The following is a 22,767-nucleotide window of genomic DNA, read 5'->3' on the forward strand; positions in this document are numbered from 1 at the left end:
CTGGCAAATAAAAAGGAATTCAGAACTCATTAGGCCCATAAATGCACATTAATCGCACTTATGAAAGCAAAAAAAGGAAACATACTGGGGACTTTACGTTTCGTCTGGAACAGTTTGCTTTCAAGGCTCGTTATGATTTTCTGAGGAGGAAAACCATCGTCAGGCGCTGTGAGGTTTTCCCTGTTTACCTGTTGAATGATGATGATGATCATTATGGATCCCATTCAGGATGCTTTACTCCTTCTCGATAAGAATGATTGCATCACTGCTTCTCAAAAACCGACAAAAACCTTCTGATTGAAAAAATGCTCTTATTTTGATAGACTGATAAAACAATTTTAAAAGAAGGTAAAAGACTTGTTAGGCTGCAAAACACTGACTGCCTCAGAATCATGGAGATGAGCTCCTCCTCTGCTGAGAAAGGTGGTTAGATTTGTTCTCCAGCTTCATTCAATCAGAAATACATCTACTTTTTTACTGGGCTAACCCTGACTTACTGGTCCCAGTTCATACCAGCTGGAAAACAGAAGCATGAGGGAGTTTCTTAAGACACCAAGAAACAAAATCAGCTAAATTGCGGCGGTTTCACTTCAAGAAAGCTGATTTTGATGTGAACAATAACTTAACCTTCAAGAAACTCAGTGATCTAAATTCAACATGAATTAAAAGGATTTTTCTAAACTCTGAATGCATCATTAGTTCAGGTGCAGCTGATTGATGGCAGGGAATCATGTCCGTCTCCCATTGGCACCCCAAACTTTTCCAAAGACCAAACTAAAGCATTGCTGTGCGTCATGCTTAGTATCACTCTGTTAACCCCTGGTTGGAGCCAGCAGCGACCTGATAAGCAGCTAAGGTTTCATGATTCTCTATTATTGAGCATTAAAGGTCTAACATGATGAAAAGAACACAGGAAACAACATAAGGTTAATTATTTGTTCTGCTCAAAGCAGGTCTGTCCAACGGTTCTGATCCAACAGCGCCGCCGGCATCCAGATGTTCCTTTAGTGTCAGGCTGCTGAACTCAGAAAACTCTGAGATGTAGACAAAGATAATAACTTCATTTTTGGATCTATGAGTTATGATAACTCAAGTTCTTTGTTTTTATCCAAACACAGTTTAACATGATTGAATATGAAGATGATCAGATTTTGCTGATTCAGAAGCAGAAACATTTGTTTTTTTCCCCCTATAAACTGGAAACGTTAATCTGGAATTATTGGTGTTTGGAGTTTAATGGACTATTCTGACCGTTTTCTATCAAAACATGTTTTCCTCTTATCTTTATGTGTTAAAAAGAATCAGCAACCAAAAATCTGTAATCAATCAGGAAAAGCCTGATCAATGAATCATCTTTTCTATTTGAACAAGTAATTTTCCTAAGAAAACGTATTTCTCTGCTAACTCAGTGTGATCACAGCCTAAAGCCTTTTTCTCTCATTCGTCTTTTAAAAAGTAAGGTCAAAAATACATAAACTATGCATTGAAAAACAAAAATAGTGAATCAAACAGAGAATAACAAAAGAAAAAAGAACAAAAGCAAATCAGTTTATCTTACAAACGTGGAAAAAAGCAGATAATTTGGGTCCAATCCGTCTGAGGCGGGGATCCAGGTTTGGTACCGAGGCGCATAACAGTAGGTGTCCAACACTAAAGCAGTGCATCATGGGTAGTGGTTGACACTGATGAGTTGTAGAGACATCATTTGATTTCGGCACTTAGAAAACAATCACAATGAGATCGTTGTTTTAACTGAAATAATTTACAAATCCATTCAAACAGTCAGAATGTTTCATGTAGATTTTTATCTTTTTGTTTTTTATAACTCAACTTCAAAATTCAAAATTGAGAATATTCAAAATACACTTTGAACTCACTCATCTGGATATTTACAGATATGTACAGGAACATGTACACCCCCCCCCCCCCCCCCCCCCAGTTTATTTTCTTTGAAACAGCTTTTCTGAGCTCACAGTTGGATAAAAAAATGTTTTCAATTTGTACATTTGTGTCCCTCCTGAAGCCCCCCAGCCCACCTCACATGCCGGCCCAGATGTAGTTCTCCTCCCCTCCCTGCCCCGCCCCCTCCTGCCTCCCCCTCCCATCCTGTCTCTATATGGATGTACTGTGGGAGGGATCAATGGCTTCGGGTATGGGTCCTGCGGAGACTGCCTGGTAGGATATTGGCATGGGTGTCTTGCCAGGGCTCTGCCGGAAGAGCCCCCCGTTGGGAGCCCGGTGTTTGCACTGCATGGTGCCGCTGAGGCTGGTGCTGCTGAGAGGGTGGTGGGGGGGCAACCCAGGGCCCTGGGATTGGGGCAGCGTCCTGCCTAGGGTCCCCCCATGGTGAGGATGGGGAAGAGGGGGAGGTGGGGGTCCCTCCCGGGGCAGGTAGGTGGTCACAGTGAGACCCGATGGCGGGTATTCCGGGCCCGGAACCAGAGAGCCCTGGCTGGGCTGCACGCTGCCGATGTCCAGCGCAGAGATCTCGATAGAGGGTCCGGGGATCTGCTTGTGGGCCAAGTCCTCGTCCAAAAGACTGTTCATACGGCGATGCACCTGTTCCAGATTCACCTCCTTGTCCTACAAGAGGAGTGGGGAGGTGGAGGAGGACAGGGGGAGACAAGGGGGAGAAAGGGAGGGGAGAAGGGACACAGAGGCTGAGATTGGCGATGGGCCAGTTGCTCTAACTGATTCAGCTCTGCTGAGGCTCCATGCATTCCTGATCAGGCCGTTAGTGATTGTGATGGATGCCAACAGATAGACTGACTCCATTCTGTGGTTGGAGAAGCCCAATAAGAACTGAGGCCACAGAAACCAAATCATGTGTTTATTTTGAAATCAAACTTGGCTGCCGAGTATTAAATGTTAGATGCATGGAGAAAAAAAATCCTGGGGCCAAACTGATGTTGCGTTGCTTGTTGGAGAGCAGTCTGGCTGCACAGCTTCTAGTTTCACTGAAATAATCTTAAAAGATTCATTGAAACCTTCCTGTGTCAGAAAAACACACATGTTCCATGTTCTTAGGCTTCTTAAAGGTCTTTTCTCCCCTCTGTTGAGGGCTTTTCCTCACTGTCCTTGGAGCCGATTGGTTCTGTGTAGGAAAGCTGCAGAATCAGTTCCCTATCAGAACAGTATCGTCAGAACATTGGCTGACGCTGCATCTCCTGCTGATTGCAGTCATGCATACTTGTTAGGCATTAATAGACACTTTAGTGTTTCCTTGTTGAACCCCAGGTCTGCTTCAGTACTCTGGGTTAAGGGAAGGTAGAGGACGAACAGGGAGAGGAGGCAGGCATGGCCAGCATATTAAGTCCACATCCCCTTCATGGCTGTTTGTTTGCTGTGTCTGCAGTCACAGTACAGCTGCTTGGCATTCAGGGAGAATTTAAAGCGACCACTTTCCAACAAGCACATGTGGTTCCTGAACGCAGCTCTTTTTGCTCCCAGGATAGGAATCATTTCAACAAAACAATGTTAATCACACAATGCAAGTGACACATTTGCACTCATTAAAACACAAATGTTCCTTCATGTCATGTTTCAGAGGCTGGACATTTTATACATAAGCAAGGCATGCACCCCCCCCTCCGCTAAAAATCTATCAACACATCCAGAGATGTTCACAGCTACGTTTGGAAAGCTCTGACTTGAAGGTAGGAAAGTGTGGAAAGAAGGTCCTGAAGATCTGCTTACAGCTATTGTTGCTTATCTGAGCCAATTAAAGCATCTCAACATGACGGGCACCTCATTAAAATATGTTTTAGGAGTGTCAGGTTGGGAGCCAGAAACTTAGATAAATGGCCAGGATTAAACCTGGGGGGTTGGGTGGGGGGGTGCCGGGAGCCTCCATTTATTTCAAAACAAACAACCGTGTTAATGAGCGCTCCCAGTGGGAGGCCAGCCGGCCTCAAAGTAGACATTGTAACTGTGGAGGAGACTGAGCTCGAAGCCAGAAAAGAGATTTTCTGATTGTTTCTGGTTCACTTTAGATTCAAGGGGAAAATATTTCATCTCTTTACCAGAGGAGCTGGAACCAGCTGCATGCTCAGATCAATGTGTCCAACACGTCCAACACGTCCAACGCCACCCAGGAGAGGAAGTCCCTCTGGGCGCTGGCCGTGGTGCTGAATTACAGTCCTGCTGGAAAAACTCAGCTGCTTTTTAAGACTTCTTTAGACGAATCAAGGTAAAAAAACAAACAAACTAATAATGAATGGAGATCAGGAGGTTTTCCTAATTGCAAAGTGATGATCACTGAGTTCCCTGTTCCCTCGGCTGGTTCAGGGCTGCTGATGGATGCATGAAAAGCTTTGCTCAGTTGGTCGCCTGTGTTAAGAATCAGGGCAAGAAGCAGTCAGCAGAGACTACAGCTCATTTGCTTGACGTTTTATATCCTTTCATACAGTTTTGTCATGTTTACATTTTTGGTTAAAAAAAAAGGAACTTTAAAATCATCAACTCTTTAAGCCTGTTTAGTTTATGAGGCCGTTAGACGTCCTGTCGGACGTCATCAAAGGGTTGTGATCAGTTATCAACATGAAGATAACTTTTGACCTCGGAACATCAATCTGTTTCCCAGATTGGAGCACAGGTGCTTCCAGGGACTCTTAGAAGGGATGGAAATGAGTTTTTGTTGACTTTTCAAAAGAAATCTGATGTTAGAAAAAATGACTAGAGTTAGAAAAAATGGAACTGTTCCATCCTGACCTAAAGCTAAAATAAAACATTAAATCTGATCTTTATCATGCAAGAAAGGGTTAAATCTTAGCAGGAAAGGTCAGCAGAAGATTGTCCAAACATGTAAAAATGATCAAACAAAACAGAAGAATGAAACAGAGGATTTTTCATGGAGGAAGGATCTGTGCTGCTGCTGAAACGATCGCATCAGTTCCTGATGATCAACTGAGGCAATCAGATCCAGTTTAGCTTCTTATCAAATAAACAAAACACTTTTTTATGTCTACATTAATATTTAAAAATTCAGTTTCAGTTTGAACTTTAGGAAATACATTTTTCTAATCAAGATAAAAATCTAAATATTCTGTTTGATTTAAAGTCACCAGAAGGATTTGGCACCAGAAGGGAGGCGTGATTTGGCTCCGATCTGAGCAGAAAGGCAAACAAATGATGCATCAGTTTGGCTTGTTTTGTCGGTTTCTAATCTGACCTGTATCAATTGCTTCTGCTTCATCCCAGCCTCTCTCTCTGTCTGTCCAAATGTCCCTCCTCCCTTCCGATGAAGCAGTTGTAATGTCATTATATGTCAATGGACCAGAAACCCTTGCCAGTCTGTAATCCTTAGTGACCTGCACGAGATCATAGACAGTCAAGTGTCAATAAAGAGATGGAGAGAGGGAGAGGAGAGAGGGACGGGTGTCCACATTGACATATAATCTGCAGCACGGCACGACACAGTGACAGCAACAGGTAGGAATTAAAGAGACAAGGTCCCCAAAGAGCCACACACAACCGTCTGCTCACACTTTAGTTTATGGATCCACATCAAGGCACCATCCAGACAGAGTTTATTCTACCTGCATTAGTCCTGACAGCACCACTCATAGAGCACTCTACAGGAGGAGGCTGGTAGATGCTGACCAGCCCTAAAAACACCTCCTCCTCCTGCATATGAAGCGTTACGTTCTGCCTAAATAAGGCGGCCAACTGCCTGGTTAAATGACCTCTGACCTCTGGTGATACTACTGCTTCATGATGCTTAGAAAACAGAATTCCTTACATGGATCATGAAAGGTGAAGTTGCTGCTCATATGTAGGTTTAAAAAAGGTTTTTGACATTCCTGTCATCAGTCCAGCCAATCCTGGGGCTGTAGGGGGCGCAGTTACACACCGCTCTTTATCCAGCAGCTCAGATGGAGAGAAACTTTCAGCGATGGGAGGTCTTGGTTCTTGCTTCCAGGACGGGAAGCTTCTAGAGCTCTGAAACAGCCCTGCCCTGATTTATGGGTGACTTCAAGTCACTTTACTGTCGACTAGTATAGACTAGCAGGGGCTGCCATGGTGCGGCGCCCAGGGAACATTGTGGGGTTTAGGGTCTTGCTCAGGGACCCAGAGTGGCAATCTGTGGGAGTGGGGCTCAAACTCAAAACCTTTAGATTCATAGCTTTATGCCCCAACCACTAGGCCGCCACTCCCCTTTATCAATATGGTGATTTTTCTACTTTAACTATTAAAAATCAATAGATTTCAGTAACCATTCAGGAATAAATCCATCATCTGAAAGTGTCCCTTGCTCTATTATCAATCAGTTGACAACAGTTTAGGCTCTCCATGCAAGTCCATGATGATTTATCATCCGTCCATATCACTCATGGTTTTCCTCCAGTTCTGCTTGGTGCTCATAAATATTCCCATTGTGAAATAAATGAAGGAATATTCTTTCTGAACTGGTTTTCATCCAAAAAGGTTTTCCAGAGAGGAAAAATATCTGGCCATAAAAATGTCCTCAGTTTATATCTCTGCTCCAGGATGGACCCCCCCTCTCTGTCCAATTTGGACCCCCCCTCTCTGTCCAGGATGGACCCCTCCTCTCTGTCCAAGGTTGGCCCCTCCACTCTGTCCAGGATGGACCCCTCCACTCTGTCCATGGTGGACCCCTCCACTCTGTCCAGGGTGGACCCCCCCTCTCTGTCCATGGTGGACCCCTCCACTCTGTCCAGGGTGGACCCCCCCTCTCTGTCCATGGTGGACCCCTCCACTCTGTCCAGGATGGACCCCTCCTCTCTGTCCAAGGTTGGCCCCTCCACTCTGTCCAGGATGAACCTCCTCCTCTCTGTCCAAGGTTGGCCCCTCCACTCTGTCCAGGGTGGACCCCCCCTCTCTGTCCAAGGTTGGCCCCTCCACTCTGTCCAAGGTTGGCCCCTCGACTCTGTCCAGGATGGACCCCTCCTCTCTGTCCAAGGTGGACCCCCCCTCTCTGTCCAAGGTTGGCCCCTCCACTCTGTCCAGGATGAACCTCCTCCTCTCTGTCCAAGGTTGGCCCCTCCACTCTGTCCAGGGTGGACCCCCCCTCTCTGTCCAAGGTTGGCCCCTCCACTCTGTCCAGGATGGACCCCTCCTCTCTGTCCAAGGTTGGCCCCTCCACTCTGTCCAAGGTTGGCCCCTCCACTCTGTCCAGGATGGACCCCTCCTCTCTGTCCAAGGTGGACCCCCCCTCTCTGTCCAGGGTGGACCCCCCCTCTCTGTCCATGGTGGACCCCTCCACTCTGTCCAAGGTGGACCCCTCCACTCTGTCCATGGTGGACCCCTCCACTCTGTGCAGGATGGACCCCTCCACTCTGTCCAGGATGGACCCCTACGTCTCTGTCCAAGGTGGACCCCTCTACTCTGTCCAAGGTGGACCCCTCCACTCTGTGCAGGATGGACCCCTACCTCTCTGTCCAGGATGGACCCCTACCTCTCTGTCCAGGATGGACCCCTCCACTCTGTCCATGGTGGACCCCTCCACTCTGTGCAGGATGGACCCCTCCACTCTGTCCAGGATGGACCCCTACCTCTCTGTCCAAGGTTGACCCCTCTACTCTGTCCAAGGTGGACCCCTCCACTCTGTGCAGGATGGACCCCTACCTCTCTGTCCAGGATGGACCCCTACCTCTCTGTCCAGGATGGACCCGCTCCTCTCTGTCCAGGGTGGACCCGCTCCACTCTGTCCAAGGTTGGCCCCTCCACTCTGTCCAGGATGGACCCCTCCTCTCTGTCCAAGGTGGACCCCCTCTCTCTGTCCAGGGTGGACCCCCCCTCTCTGTCCATGGTGGACCCCTCCACTCTGTCCAAGGTGGACCCCTCCACTCTGTCCATGGTGGACCCCTCCACTCTGTGCAGGATGGACCCCTCCACTCTGTCCAGGATGGACCCCTACCTCTCTGTCCAAGGTGGACCCCTCTACTCTGTCCAAGGTGGACCCCTCCACTCTGTGCAGGATGGACCCCTACCTCTCTGTCCAGGATGGACCCCTACCTCTCTGTCCAGGATGGACCCCTACCTCTCTGTCCAGGGTGGACCCCTACCTCTCTGTCCAAGGTGGACCCCTACCTCTCTGTCCAGGGTGGACCCCTACCTCTCTGTCCAACGTGGACCCCTACCTCTCTGTCCAGGGTGGACCCCTACCTCTCTGTCCAGGGTGGACCCCTACCTCTCTGTCCAAGGTGGACCCCTACCTATCTGTCCAAGGTGGACCCCTACCTCTCTGTCCAGGATGGACCCCTACCTCTCTGTCCAAGGTGGACCCCTACCTATCTGTCCAAGGTGGACCCCTCCTCTCTGTCCAAGGTGGACCCCTACCTATCTGTCCAAGGTGGACCCCTCCTCTCTGTCCAAGGTGGACCCCCCCTCTCTGTCCAGGATGGACCCCTCCACTCTGTCCAAGGTGGACCCCCCCTCTCTGTCCAAGGTGGACCCCCGCCTCTCACCCACTGACAGCTGGAGATTGACACCAGCAGCCCTCATGACCCCAGCTGGGATAAATGGATGGATGATTCAGAAAATAAATATGACATATTACATTGTAAAACTCACAACTTAATAAATAAATTTTCTTAAATTAATTTAGAATGCTTTGATTGACATAATTAATGTCAATAATGATGCTAATTGTTGCTTATTTGCTATTATTTTAGATCTAGAAATCAACATGTCTTGAAGTATCTGTGTGTATTTTTATGACTGTGTTGTTATTTTGGATTCAAGGCCCCAAACGTCGGGGACCCAGAGGAGACCCCTGAAGATCATCAGCGTGATAAAATCACATCATGAAGGAACCTGAACTTTTCAGCTGAGGTTGTCTGACAGACAGAAGGTTATGTGAGCAGATTTATTTCCATGGAGCCGTTTTTATTCCAGAATGTCGGGTTAAAAATGTTGATGCTGCTGCAGCAGATCTTCGGTTCATCGTTATCAGTTTATCTGTCATTTAAATCCATTTCCTAAAGCTGGTTGCATGTTTAATTAGTGCTTTGCTCTCATGAAGCTGTAGATCTGAATCATTTTGTTTAAGTAGACGGTTAAATAACACCAACGCATATCTTTGTAAGGTACATCCTCCCTTCCATCCAATTAAACCTGATTTATAGAGAGCTGCACTCTGCCAGTGAACGGAGGATCAGGTAAAGGTCTGAACGAGACGCAGGAAGCTGTTAGTTCTCCCTGCAGGACCATCTCAGCTTTGTCATCACAGGATCTACATATTCCAGGGCTGGGCTGGGATCAGTTAGGAAATGCATTTTTTAGAATGCTATTAAACTGCTTTAGGAAGATGAGAAGAATTGATGCTGAGCTTCTTTCTGCCTTTAAACTAAACTACTGGGAGCAAAACTTACTGCCTGTTTCTTTTAAGCACTTTTCTATAAACAGCCGAGCTGCTCTGGTTTTATGCTTTGGTCTGTTTGTCTGCTGAGCTTCCCGTCTTCTAACAGATCTAGATAGATCAGTCTAACAGATCTAGTTAGATCAGTCTAACAGATCTAGTTAGATCAGTCTAATGGATCTAGTTAGATCAGTCTAACAGATCTAGTTAGATCAGTCTAACAGATCTAGATAGATCCGTTCTAATGGATCTAGTTAGATCAGTCTAATGGATCTAGTTAGATCAGTCTAACAGATCTAATTAGATCAGTCTAATTGATCTAGTTAGATCAGTCTAATGGATCTAGTTAGATCAGTCTAACAGATCTAATTAGATCAGTCTAATTGATCTAGTTAGATCAGTCTAATGGATCTAGTTAAATCAGTCTAATGGATCTAGTTAGATCAGTCTAATGGATCTAGTTAAATCAGTCTAATTGATCTAGTTAGATCAGTCTAACGGATCTAGTTAGATCAGTCTAATTGATCTAGTTAGATCAGTCTAACGGATCTAGTTAGATCAGTCTAATTCGTCTAGTTAGATCAGTCTAATGGATCTAGTTAGATCAGTCTAATTGATCTAGTTAGATCAGTCTAACGGATCTAGTTAGATCAGTCTAATGAATCTAGTTAGATCAGTCTAACAGATCTAGTTAGATCAGTCTAATGGATCTAGTTAGATCAGTCTAATGGATCTAGTTAGATCAGTCTAATGAATCTAGTTAGATCAGTCTAACAGATCTAGTTAAATCAGTCTAATTGATCTAGTTAGATCAGTCTAACAGATCTAGTTAGATCAGTCTAATGGATCTAGTTAGATCAGTCTAATGGATCTAGTTAGATCAGTCTAACGGATCTTGGTAGATCAGTCTAATGGATCTAGTTAGATCAGTCTAACAGATCTAGTTAGATCAGTCTAATTGATCTAGTTAGATCAGTCTAACAGATCTAGTTAGATCAGTCTAATGGATCTAGTTAGATCAGTCTAACAGATCTAGATAGATCAGTCTAACAGATCTAGTTAGATCAGTCTAATGGATCTAGTTAGATCAGTTCTAATGAATCTAGTTAAATCAGTCTCATTGATCTAGTTAGATCAGTCTAATGGATCTAGTTAGATCAGTCTAATGGATCTAGTTAGATCAGTCTAACAGATCTAGTTAGATCAGTCTAATGGATCTAGTTAGATCAGTTCTAATGAATCTAGTTAAATCAGTCTCATTGATCTAGTTAGATCAGTCTAACGGATCTAGTTAAATCAGTCTAATGGATCTAGTTAGATCAGTCTAACAGATCTAGTTAAATCAGTCTAATTGATCTAGTTAGATCAGTCTAATGAATCTAGTTATGTCAGTCTAATGGATCTAGTTAGATCAATCTAACAGATCTAGTTAAATCAGTCTAATGGATCTAGTTAGATCAGTCTAATGAATCTAGTTAGATCAGTCTAACGGATCTAGTTAAATCAGTCTAATGGATCTAGTTAGATCAGTCTAACAGATCTAGTTAAATCAGTCGAATTGATCTAGTAAGATCAGTCTAACAGATCTAGTTAAATCAGTCTAATTGATCTAGTTAGATCAGTCTAATGAATCTAGTTAGATCAGTCTAATGGATCTAGTTAGATCAGTCTAATTGATCTAGTTAGATCAGTCTAATGGATCTAGTTAAATCAGTCTAATGGATCTAGTTAGATCAGTCTAATGGATCTAGTAAGATCAGTCTAACAGATCTAGTTAAATCAGTCTAATGGATCTAGTTAAATCAGTCTAATGGATCTAGTTAGATCAGTCTAATGGATCTAGTTAGATCAGTCTAATGGATCTAATTAGATCAGTGTAATGAATCTAGTTAGATCAGTCTAATGGATCTAGTTAGATCAGTCTAATTGATCTAGTTAGATCAGTCTAATGAATCTAGTTAGATCAGTCTAATGGATCTAGTTAGATCAGTCTAATTGATCTAGTTAGATCAGTCTAATGGATCTAGTTAAATCAGTCTAATGGATCTAGTTAGATCAGTCTAATGGATCTAGTAAGATCAGTCTAACAGATCTAGTTAAATCAGTCTAATGGATCTAGTTAAATCAGTCTAATGGATCTAGTTAGATCAGTCTAATGGATCTAGTTAGATCAGTCTAATGGATCTAATTAGATCAGTGTAATGAATCTAGTTAGATCAGTCTAATTGATCTAGTTAGATCAGTCTAATGGATCTACTTAAATCAGTCATTTTATTACGTATTTTTTCATTTCTGTTAGATTCTAATCGTCTTCCTTTCTGTTAGATTCTAATCGTCTTCATTTCTGTTAGATTCTAATCGTCTTCATTTCTGTTAGATTCTAATCGTCTGTAACGCTAAAAGTTTTCCTCGCCAGTCGGAGCAGACGCTCCTCCTCCTGCTAATGATCTCCTCCTTTCAGAACCAAACCTTTAAGCTGCTCTTAAATGCAGATAAGACGTTGCCGTGGCGACTGAACCTTGCAGCCTGGAACATGCGGGAACATGAGGAAGGGGAGTTTTTAATGGGCAAATTAGTCGGAGTAATGTTTCGACCCCCCCCCCCCTCCCCCTTTAAGGTGACAGGGGAGCAAAATGACAGAAAAACATAAACAGATGAAGCGGCTGAAATCATAAGAGACCAAATTTGATTTCAATCAGTGACCTCAGAGCTACTCTCGCCTCCCTCGGCCCCCCAGCCTTCCTCCACTAACCCTGTCCTCCTACAGTCTATAGCTGGGTGTACTGGAGCTCCACTAAGTCGGGGCTCGTGTCTGCGGCTGGATCCTTAAAGTAGAGTGTGGCAGTGTCTTCCCCCCGCTGGCCCGTCCGCCGGGACCTATGCTCAGTCACCTCTTTGGGCTGCTCCTGCCCACAGCGGTTGCTGTTCCACCACGCTTCCAGGCCGGCCACCATGCAGGCCAGCAGGAGGCCGGCGGCCAGGATGCAGAAGATGCCAGCAAAGCTGTGCAGCTTGAGGGAGCGGCCGTCAGGATGGGCGCTGGCATGGCTGCTGAGGTCACAGCGTCCCGTACGAGGCCACCACTTCTGCTTCATGATGTCCAGGTCGCCTCTCTCCTGCAGCTCCAGGATCCTGCAGGCCACAGCAGCACAATGACAGACATTTAGGAAGGATGTAGAAACCTGCAGGGAATCCATGGAGCGGCTCAAAGGCATCTAGTTTCAACTCATCAGCTGTTTTCCATTAAAACATTCAATTAGAAAAAAAAAGTGAACACATTTCTGATCAGGCTACAGATGCAGAACATCCTTTACTTTAGGTGTCAGACAAGAACCTCCTGTGAGCAGCTGTCAAACCCAGTTTTATTTATAAAAATTAAACAATTATGTTTTATGACCTTGAATTCCGGATTCTTCCATTCAGAAGCAAATGATGGAAAACTGCAGTTTTTCTGTTTTTCTGGATGGCAGCGATTTATCAGTGAGACGGGGGCTTCTGGCCGCCTGCATAGACGTCCATGAAACAGGCTGACTGTTCAGCGCACAGCCGAGTCTGACGGAAAATATTTAGCTACTCTTCTTATGATGCGGCCCAAACTGGTTAGAGAAAATAATTTTCTTTCCAGAATCAGTTTAGAGATGATTGTGTTTTTATTGAGCTGCGCTTTATTGATTACTGCTCAGATCGGCAGCGTTCGGCTGAATTCCTGCATTATATCAACTCTTCTTTACATCCTGTTTTTTCTGACATGTAGAATGTTTCTCCTGCCGCCACACGGCTTCCTCCAGTTTATCCAGAGTAGAACTAAATTCATGCGTTTAGGCTCAGCTCAGTGAAGGTCAGCGGTAACCCTAACCTTAAACCAGAGGACCAAACGCTTTATCCAAGAGTGATGGAGGCAGCAGTGATGGGAGCTGGTCTGAACATGAGCGGATGTTGGTTAGAATGAACAATAGGCCGGCCCTCATTCTACACTCAGACACGTTTCTCCCTGCAGCTCCTTCAGGGCCGCACTGGAAAGACGCCTCAGGCTGCTGAACCAGCCCACAGCAGAAAGTTCATTAAGAAAGGAGCAGCTCAGCATCCATGGAGGGACAGGAATGAAACTCAGAGAGACAGAAGGAAGAGGAGGAATAACATGGAACTGACAAGAGAAAAAATATCAGCAAACTGGACCTGGATGGACACCAGTTCAATCTAAACTGGTTTTCTAACCTTGGAATGTGTCACAGAGTGATGTTAAACCATTCAGCATCAGATGGAAAGATAATGTAGACAAAGTGTGACCCAACCTCCAAACTAACAGACGGCCAGAAGGAACAGGCTGCAGGCAGGACCAATATGAGACCAGCGTCCCAGAAAGACCATATAGGAGCTGCAGTCGGCATGTTGGATGTCCTCTGGTCACTGAAACTGCTTTTCTACACCAGTGTTATAAAGTAACAAAGTAAAAGTACTTCACTACTGTACTTAAGTATATTTTAGAGTACTTCATATTTTCCAAGAGTATAATTTTTTTGAGAACTTTCACTTTTACTTCACTACATTTACAGACTTAATTGCGTACTTTTACTCCGATACATTTTCAATGTTTGGTTTAGTTACTAAGTAAAAAAAATAATAAAAAATAGGAGACGCCAGTTTCATAAAGCCAGTCTACATTTATACTGCACTTGGTTGTTTATATTATTTTAAGTGAAGTTAACCTTCAAAGTTTACCAAAATGTAAAATAAAGTCATTCAAACTGCATTTACTTTTTACTTATACTTTATTACTTTAGTACATCTATTTTTACAGTAATTCTTAGACTTAAGTAAAAGCCATTTCAGATACTTTAAGACTTTTACTCAAATGACATTTGGACTTTTCCCAAAGTCATATTTTGGAGAGGTACTTATACTTTTACTTGACTCCGAGATTTCAGTACTTTATAAAACACTGGTCTCCACACAGCTGGGGGCCGAGGCTGCAAACACAAACAGCCCTTCAGATTTAGAGCACCGTGGATTTATTTGGAATAATAATCTACTTTCTATTGCTACAAAATCCCTAAACGATTCTGTGATGTTTGTGGTGGGATAGAAGCCAGCTGCATGTGGTGAACTAAAGAGGAGGATGAAGGCAGGAGGTGGAGGAAGAGGAGGAGGTGAAGGAAGAGGAGGAAGAGGAGGAGGTCTGCTACAGAGAAGAACTGATGACTGAAGGTTCTGTTGCTCTCGCTGCAGTTCAGACCACAGTCGGTCTGTTTGCAGCGTTTCTCATCTCCAGCATTAATGAAAGCTGCAGCCTCAGAGGAGGAATCAGCTGAAGGTCAGTCTGGGTTTGGATCTGAGCTGAATGTCCTCAGCTTTTCCTGCATCAGACCAACCAAGCGAGTCACAGAGATTTCAGTGATCAGTTGCAGATTCAAATTATTTTACTCTAAAGCAACAATCTTCCTGTAGCTGAGATGTGCGCCGTGAGGCAATCACATCAGCTGTGTGAAGAAAACCTGATTGTTGTTGTTCTGCTGCTCCGACCCTCAGAGTTTCTATGAAGCAGCAAACAGCGTCTGTCTGCCTCTCAGAGGTTTGAACTCCCGCCGCTGACTCAGCGTCCCCTCAGGTCCCCCAATCGTCGCTTTGAAAGGGGACGATGGGATTATCGCTCAGCGTGAGCTTCGCCGCCGAGGATGACACAGGAGGACAAGGAGTCAGAGTCTGAGAGGAGACAGGAGTGGAGGAGGTGTCAATGACAGATGCCTCTGGCTTTAAGAGGAGCAAAGAGAGCAGAATTCCGTCAGCATCAAAGCGCAGCGGGGCTGCTGCTAATGCTTTGTGTTAACATCTCTATTAACACCAAGACAACAGCTCTACTGATTGTGTGTTTTTCCTCCTCTCTATGAAGCCTCCATGGTTAAAGGATTAACGGGTTCGTGCATCAGTGCAGCAAACATTGATGTTTCCAGCTGGGAGCTGCTGAATAATAGCTGCCCTTCCTACCAACTTTTCTAAGTTTTCAAGGCAGCTCAGACTCTGAGCCCTGCAGCTTTTCATCACACAGAGCAAATCAAAGAACAGGTTCAGGTAAAATTCCTGCAAAAATAGCTTCCATTCAAAATTGGTTGGCATCTGGGTTCTTTAACAGGAAAACCAATGCAGACGTTTTCCTGCAAGCCATCTCCAGAGGTCGTCCTGCAAACTTCTGAGGAGCTTCCTGGTTGGTGCTGCTGGTTTTCGGATTGGTCCTCAGTTTCTATCTTTGGGGTTTTTCCTCCTTTATGCTGAAAAAACTGGGTTTTTGAGCAGAAACGTTTTATTCATTCATCCCCAGATTCATGTTAGAAACATTACAACAAGGTTTAACTGCGGCGGACAAGGAAGGATTGTTTTATTGCTGGTAGTTATACTGAAGTGCTTGGCAGCCATTCCTTTCCTGGTTCGTTCCTATTAAGCTTCATGTTCTGTTTCATTTTGTGTCGAGGGAAACCTTTGCTAGTCCATGTTTGGGTCATTCTTTGAACAACTGGAACCATTAGTTGCTTCAATTTCTCATTAATCGATCTGTTGTTTAATTAAGAATAAATATTTCTCCTTCCTTAACTTTAATTTCATGCAGTTCACTATTTTCAAATACATTTGAACCATTAAAAATATTTGAACATAAAACATACATGTTAAAAGGAAATTATAAAAATATATTAAAGCTACAGCGTGTAATTTTCAACGTCATCAAACGGTCGGACTGCGGGATCAAGGTAACAAATAAAAGACAATAAAGGTTTATAGATTACTGTAAGTGAGTTAAAATATTTTAAAGTAAACTAAAGTATATTTGCAGATAGTTAAAAATAAAGCATTATTTAGTCAAATATTGCTGGTGTTGCAGTGCTTATGCGCCAAACGCTGTGATCCTTGATGGGGCTGTTGCAGGTTTGAAGCCCTGCCTGCCGCATGTCCTCCTCTCTCTACTTATATTTCCTGTTTGCCTACTTTCAAAAACAATAAAATAAAAGCCACAAGATAAATAAAATAAAAGTAGCTGAACAAACCGAGGCTCAGAGCCAACAGCAGCTGTCAGAAGATCCATGTTCATAAAACCGATCATCTCAACATATGCAGATGATCCACTACTTTCCCTCTAGTTTTATCTTTACAATAATAACTTTAATGCAAAGATGTATTTTTCCGTTTAGTTCTCTCTAAATCATGGGCTGAATTTAAATTTTCTTCTGAATTTTCTCTAAACACGTTCTCTGTCTAAAGCCAGACATTAGTTACAACATTTTTCTTTTTGAAATCATCTTTCAAACCTGTTTAAATGTGAAGATTCTACATTCATATTATCAAAGTGAGACGGCAGTGAATTATTACCAAAATAAATTAATGCTAAGAAGGAACCCACCAAGAAAATCAATACCAAATGGATGAGAAAGTTTTCTGACTAAAGAAAACTGTTAATTCATGATGTAATAATGTGGAGATTAGGATCAATCTGCAAGATTTTTTAGACCTCCCTGGGATCAATTAGTTTTTGATGGGAAGAAATGTTTCACTCTGCAGCCCCTCCACTTCATCTCAGGAAGATGAACAAACTTCCTTACATTTTCTGCCTTTGCTCAGACAAATCAGCCTCCCAGAGACGGCCGTGTAATTAGCACATGTACTTCTGTTTACATTCACACACCGTGAGTAATCCTGTTTCCTTCGCAGCGACGCTGCCTAATGCCAGCTCCTTTCATGTGAGCCTAATTGGCTTCAGCCTCAGAGGCGTTATTGATTTACCAGCCAGTGAACGACCTGCAGGTGTTTCTTATCTCCTGATCTTTTAACACACAGGTTTAAAAATCAGTCAGCGTGACAGCACTTCATCTTCCTCATTAAAACGCATTCTGGAATTTGGTGTGACGGACCACTCAGTGAGGCACTTTACTCACATCTGACGATTTTCACAAGGACTTCTAAGAGCAGAGTTTTTAATGAACTCTGAAGGTCAACATGGTGAATAAGAGGGAGGAGAAAGCCTCCAACCTTCATCATTATCTTTTTTTTTCAGCCATACTCCGCTCCATGTCAGCTAGAGATTCATGTTCAGTTTTCATTGGAGCGCAATCTCAGCTGAAACTGAATGAAAGCTTCGGCCACAGGAGGTTGGTCTAAGGTGCAGAGCTATTAGTTCTCTGGTCCATTATCTCTCAATGACAAAGGGTTAGGGTTAACTCATCCAGGCTTCTGTTCTTAGACATTCTTCAGTGATCCAAGCGGACAACAGCTCTACACATTGGTGATATTTTCTCTGTGGCAATGTTTCTCTGTGATAGTTGCTTCATCGTGTCAACCAGCATACCAAATATTGCTGGCTCAACACTTGATCGGGTTTCTATAGTTCATGCTGACCCCACCCAAACTGCACAATAACAAAACCCATGTGTATTCATGTTGCATTGCTGACTTTAGTAAACGTTTCAGCTGTTATCAAGCATGATCTTTTCCAGCAGACTAGTGGCCACTAGGGGGCCTCTGGCCACTGGGGAGTCTGTGGCCACTAGGGGTCTGTGGCCACTAGGGGGCCTCTGGCCACTGGGGAGTCTGTGGCCACTAGGGGTCTGTGGCCACTAGGGGGCCTCTGGCCACTGGGGAGTCTGTGGCCACTAGGGGTCTGTGGCCACTAGGGGGCCTCTGGCCACTGGGGAGTCTGTGGCCACTAGGGGGCCTCTGGCCACTGGGGAGTCTGTGGCCACTAGGGGGCCTCTGTCCACTGGGGAGTCTGTGGCCACTAGGGGGTGTGTGGCCACTGGGGAGTCTGTGGCCACTAGGGGGCCTCTGGCCACTGGGGAGTCTGTGGCCACTAGGGGGCCTCTGGCCACTGGGGAGTCTGTGGCCACTAGGGGGCCTCTGTCCACTGGGGAGTCTGTGGCCACTAGGGGGCCTCTGGCCACTGGGGAGTCTGTGGCCACTAGGGGGCCTCTGGCCACTGGGGAGTCTGTGGCCACTAGGGGGCCTCTGTCCACTGGGGAGTCTGTGGCCACTAGGGGGTGTGTGGCCACTGGGGAGTCTGTGGCCACTAGGGGGCCTCTGTCCACTTAGGAGTCTGTGGCCACTAGGGGGTGTGTGGCCACTGGGGAGTCTGTGGCCACTAGGGGGCCTCTGGCCACTGGGGAGTCTGTGGCCACTAGGGGGCCTCTGTCCACTAGAGGGCCTCTGTCCACTTAGGAGTCTGTGGCCACTAGGGGGTGTGTGGCCACTGGGGAGTCTGTGGCCACTAGAGGGCCTCTGGCTACTGGGGAGTTAGCTTCTGTAACATTTCATCATGCTCAGAATCAACCAATGAATGATTTTGATTCAGTAATTTAGAGAGGATCTGACAAACTCAATAAGATATGCTGATAAAGATTTATTTTTTCTTTCATCTAGCATCAAGTTTCTATTAAAACTGCTAATATTCAGAGTGCACCTGAAGCTGACGGGGGGTGTCCTGGTCCAGTGTCACTCATCAATTCATCCTGTATGTTGAAAGAGTCTACATCAGTGATCTCCTCAGCATAACTTGTTCTCACTTACTTCTGAGAGAAGAGGTCTCTGTAGGGGCTGCCGTGCTGCATGGCGATGCCGTAGCCTTTGCTGCTCATGCTGTTTCCTGACACGGTGACAGCACAGTCATCGTCTGTCAACGCTGCATACTCCAGCACTGCCATGTCCCACAGGAAGGCGTAGGGGCTCTTCTTTGCCTGTAGGAAAACGGATGGGAGAACATGATGCTAAAACAATGAGAAAAGGAAATATTATTTCCACATTTCTGCAACATTTGGTCCAGATTTCTGCAACATTTGGTCCAGATTTCTGCCATGTTAGCATAATTATCATTGAAGATGTGTGTGTTTATCACACCCTGGTATTTGCTACCTGTTGCGCGTCAGAACTGATGTTTTTGTCTAATTAAGATGCTGCTGAAGATTCTCAGTCATCCAGGTCATAGTCATTCCTTAAAAGACTTGGTTTCCAAGGTTTGAAGACATTTCACTTCCCCTCCAGGAAGCTTTCTCAATTCAAAGGTCTGGATCTGCAGTGAGTTTGAGTCTTTATACAGACAAGGCCTTGTATTGCTTGGAAACATGCAGATTGAAACCGACAAGCGGGTCGTTTGGGTCCATTGTTAGCCTGAACTGCTATTCACATGGCTGCTGTCTTTGCAGAGGATTTGTTGCTTCGTTTTTAACTGTAAAGCCTCTTCAGCTCATGTAAAATGCATCTGAATCGACAGAGGCAGTAAGTAAGAGGAGCGGAGGATCCAAGCGGTCTGTAAAACAGATGAAAGGCCTTTGGGTGGAAACGTCAGCAGATCCAGGGGGACGTTTATCATGCAAACGGCTGAATAATGGACGCCTTCAAAGCCCATTAGTCTCAGAAACAATTGGTGGTCAGCTTTTAGGGAGATCTATGAACAAAATAATCCATAATAGTCCCGCTTTAACACACACACACACACACACACTCAGGGTGCGGTCTGTTTAATTGGTGCATTGTTTCACTGCACTGGTAATTAGCTAGTAGATAAACAGAGGAAGTGTATTTGTTTTTTTGTCTTTATGACTGAGTGGTTGTGTTTCCAGAAAGTTCCAGCACTTCGGCAGCTCCTCAGTCCAAACACTCTAATAAGCAGCCTGATAGTGACCATCAATTAAAGAGGGTCACCAAATCTCTGGAGAAGCTGCAGAGATCCAAAGCTCAGGCGGGACAATCCGTCCCTGAAAATCTGTCCTAAATCTGCAAAAGGAAAGTGGAATAATGGACCAACCATTTTTATTTCTTTGATCAGGATCCACTGGTGCCTCTATGGTTCAGTGCTTTAAATAATGCATTTTGTATAAGTTACAGCCGACAAACCACACACAAAAGCTAAGGAGAAAATCCAGGATCATGGACAAAGAACGTGTTTATTTCGTGCTGCAGATAAGAACTGTTTCTAAAGCGTGAGAATGTTACAGCAGAGGGTTTCCTCAGACCTTGCGGATGCCTTCGGAGGGGCTGGACACAGAGTAGTCCAAGCCGTCATTCTTGCTGATGGTTCTCCACAGCTCTGCGTACGTGCTGTCCTGCTCCAGAGGGTTGGTGCCTTTGTTCCTGAAGTAGTCGTAGACAGCAGAGTCTCTTACTGTGCCATAGTCCACCTCAATCTGCCTCGCCAAGTCCTGGAAGGACCTGCAGCAGAGAAAATAAAGTCATTTCATGTTTTTTTTCTTTTGACAGCAGTTAACCAGGTAAGGACATTTACAGCATATCAGCTTCCCGGTTGACAAACGGAATCATTTATGTTCATCTTTTACTGCAGGTTGAAATCTATGGGAATTTATTTCTAGGTGAAAATACATTTTCCCCTAAATTAACACTGAATTCTTTAATTTTGCCACAAGGCTGGAACTTTTTGTCAGATAAATTATGCTGAAGGCTTTTTTAAATTTAGAGTTTAATATAAAAACTTTCAGGATATCTGGGAACTATTTATTAGGAGCTTCCTGTTTCCAGGGGTGTAACCGCTTTGTGACACCAAGGCTCGTTTATCTTATGAGGAAAACAATTCATTCGGATCCACAGCTGGACAAAGACTCAGGGTTTTCACAGGGAAGTGAATCCCCACCTGTAGCTCTAAACGTTAGTCTCTGTTCATCTGATTAAAATGTTTAGTTTCTTTCTAAAAAACATGAAGGGGAGTGTTGGCCTAGAGGTCAGAGCGGCGATCTGCGCTCTGAGAAAGTTGCAAATATCCGGTTCGATCCCCACAGACTGCCACTCTGGGTCCCTGAAAAGGACCCTTAACCCCACACTGCTCCCCGGGCGCCGCACAATGGCGGCCCACTGCTCCCCGAGGGGAGGTGTTACATAAAATAAGTTTTGCTCTTGGATTGAAGAGGGAAAAGAGACATTTTGCTAAAGGAACAAGACAATTTACACTTAAAATAAGAAAACAATATTGCATTGTCTTATTTTAAGTGCATTTTATCTAATTATCTTAATTTACGAGTAAAAATACTCACTCCAGTGGCAAAATCACATTTACCTACTTAAATTAAGGGTAAATACACCTGATATAATAAATTTTTACTTATTTTTAAATAGTTTTTCCTCACTTAAGTTCAGTTATTATAAAAACCCATCTTTAACATTACACTTTAAATTCTGAAACTCAATTACAAAACAAACCATTTGGGGAAATAAATAATAAACAAAACCTAAGTTTGAAATGTAAACTAATAACAGTAAGACATGTTGAAAGCAATGTGACCAAAGTCTGTAAAAGACAGGAAATTATGTTTTTCAGGCAGTTTTGTGTTTCCTTTGTTTATTTGAAGGCTAAAGGTAGAAAAAAGAATTTAGTTATGTGAATAAAGTCTTATTTCAGGTCCAAACTGTGAGAAAGTAAAAGCTGAGGCATGTTGGTGGGCAGGAAGCCGTCCTGCTTTTGGTCCCAGATCCGTGGATCTTTGCTGCATGTTTTCTCCCCTCAAAGCAGATAGTGGGACAGACATAAAAATGGATATTTCATCAGCTGGAATCCATCAGAACTTATCACCAGTGAAAGGCTATCAGTGTTGATGAGACCAAATGTTTACCAGTTGAATTGCTGTCATTATGGACTGGGACGAGTCAAAGCTAATTAAATGTGGCAGCATTACGGCGTGAAGGTGCTTTTCTGCTGGAGGGACTGGATGTGGTCAAAGCTTGAACACGGTGACTGAAAGCGTCCCACTAGTATCATTAAAGAAGGCAAAGGAACTGCTGGCATGCAGCAGAAAGCTCCAGACTCATTTCCATAGAAAGGCTCTGAAGGTGTTAACGGGATGTGGCGGCCTTGTGACTTCATTTGGAGGGGATTAAACTGACTTCAGACAATAAAGTAAAAAATCTTGGTGTTATTTTTGATCAGGACCTGTCATTTAAATCCCAGATCAAAGAGGTTTCTAGAATTTCCTTCTTTCATCTGAGGAATATTGCAAAAATGAGCAATCTCCTGTCCAGGGGTGATGCTGAGAAACTAGTCCATGCATTTGTTACTTCAAGGCTGGACTATTGTAATTCTTTACTATCAGGAAGTCCACAAACTGTAGTTAGAAGCCTTCAGCTGATCCAAAATGCTGCAGCCAGAGTTCTGATGAAAATGAAAAAGAGAGATCATATCTCTCCTATCCTGGCTTCTCTTCATTGGCTTCCTGTTAAATCCAGAATAGAATTTAAAATCCTCCTTCTCACATATAAAGCCTTAAATGGCCAAGCTCCATCTGATATCAGAGATCTGATTGTTCCTTATGTTCCTAACAGAGCACTTCGCTCTCAATCTGCAGGTTTACTAGTGGTTCCTAGAATTTCTAAAAGTAGAATGGGAGGCAGATCTTTTAGTTCTCAGGCTCCTCTCCTGTGGAACCAACTACCAGTTTTAGTCCGTGAGGCAGACACCCTGTCTACTTTTAAGG

General features: G+C 44.2%; 1 protein-coding gene across 3 annotated transcripts in view; it reads right to left on the reverse strand.

Moving 5' to 3' along the window:
- Nucleotides 1-1,785: 1,785 nt before the first annotated feature.
- The window catches only part of LOC119799045 (glutamate receptor ionotropic, delta-1-like), a 499,477-nt gene continuing 478,495 nt past the window's right edge, over nucleotides 1,786-22,767 (reverse strand). For 2 of the 3 annotated variants that reach the window (XM_038308725.1, XM_038308723.1), the window contains 5 exons: nucleotides 20,305-20,500; nucleotides 18,863-19,029; nucleotides 12,214-12,454; nucleotides 5,171-5,309; nucleotides 1,786-2,583 (listed from right to left, as the gene is read on the reverse strand). In XM_038308725.1, the coding sequence (XP_038164653.1) occupies nucleotides 2,138-2,583; nucleotides 5,171-5,309; nucleotides 12,214-12,454; nucleotides 18,863-19,029; nucleotides 20,305-20,500 (1,189 nt within the window). In that variant the 3' untranslated portion in view covers nucleotides 1,786-2,137. The remainder of the gene's footprint in view (nucleotides 2,584-5,170; nucleotides 5,310-12,213; nucleotides 12,455-18,862; nucleotides 19,030-20,304; nucleotides 20,501-22,767) is intronic. The other variant, XM_038308724.1, reaches the window with a different exon arrangement.

The sequence above is a fragment of the Cyprinodon tularosa genome, unplaced genomic scaffold, assembly GCF_016077235.1.
Source record: "Cyprinodon tularosa strain WSP-4 unplaced genomic scaffold, ASM1607723v1 ctg645, whole genome shotgun sequence".
Taxonomy (NCBI): Eukaryota; Metazoa; Chordata; class Actinopteri; order Cyprinodontiformes; family Cyprinodontidae; genus Cyprinodon; species Cyprinodon tularosa.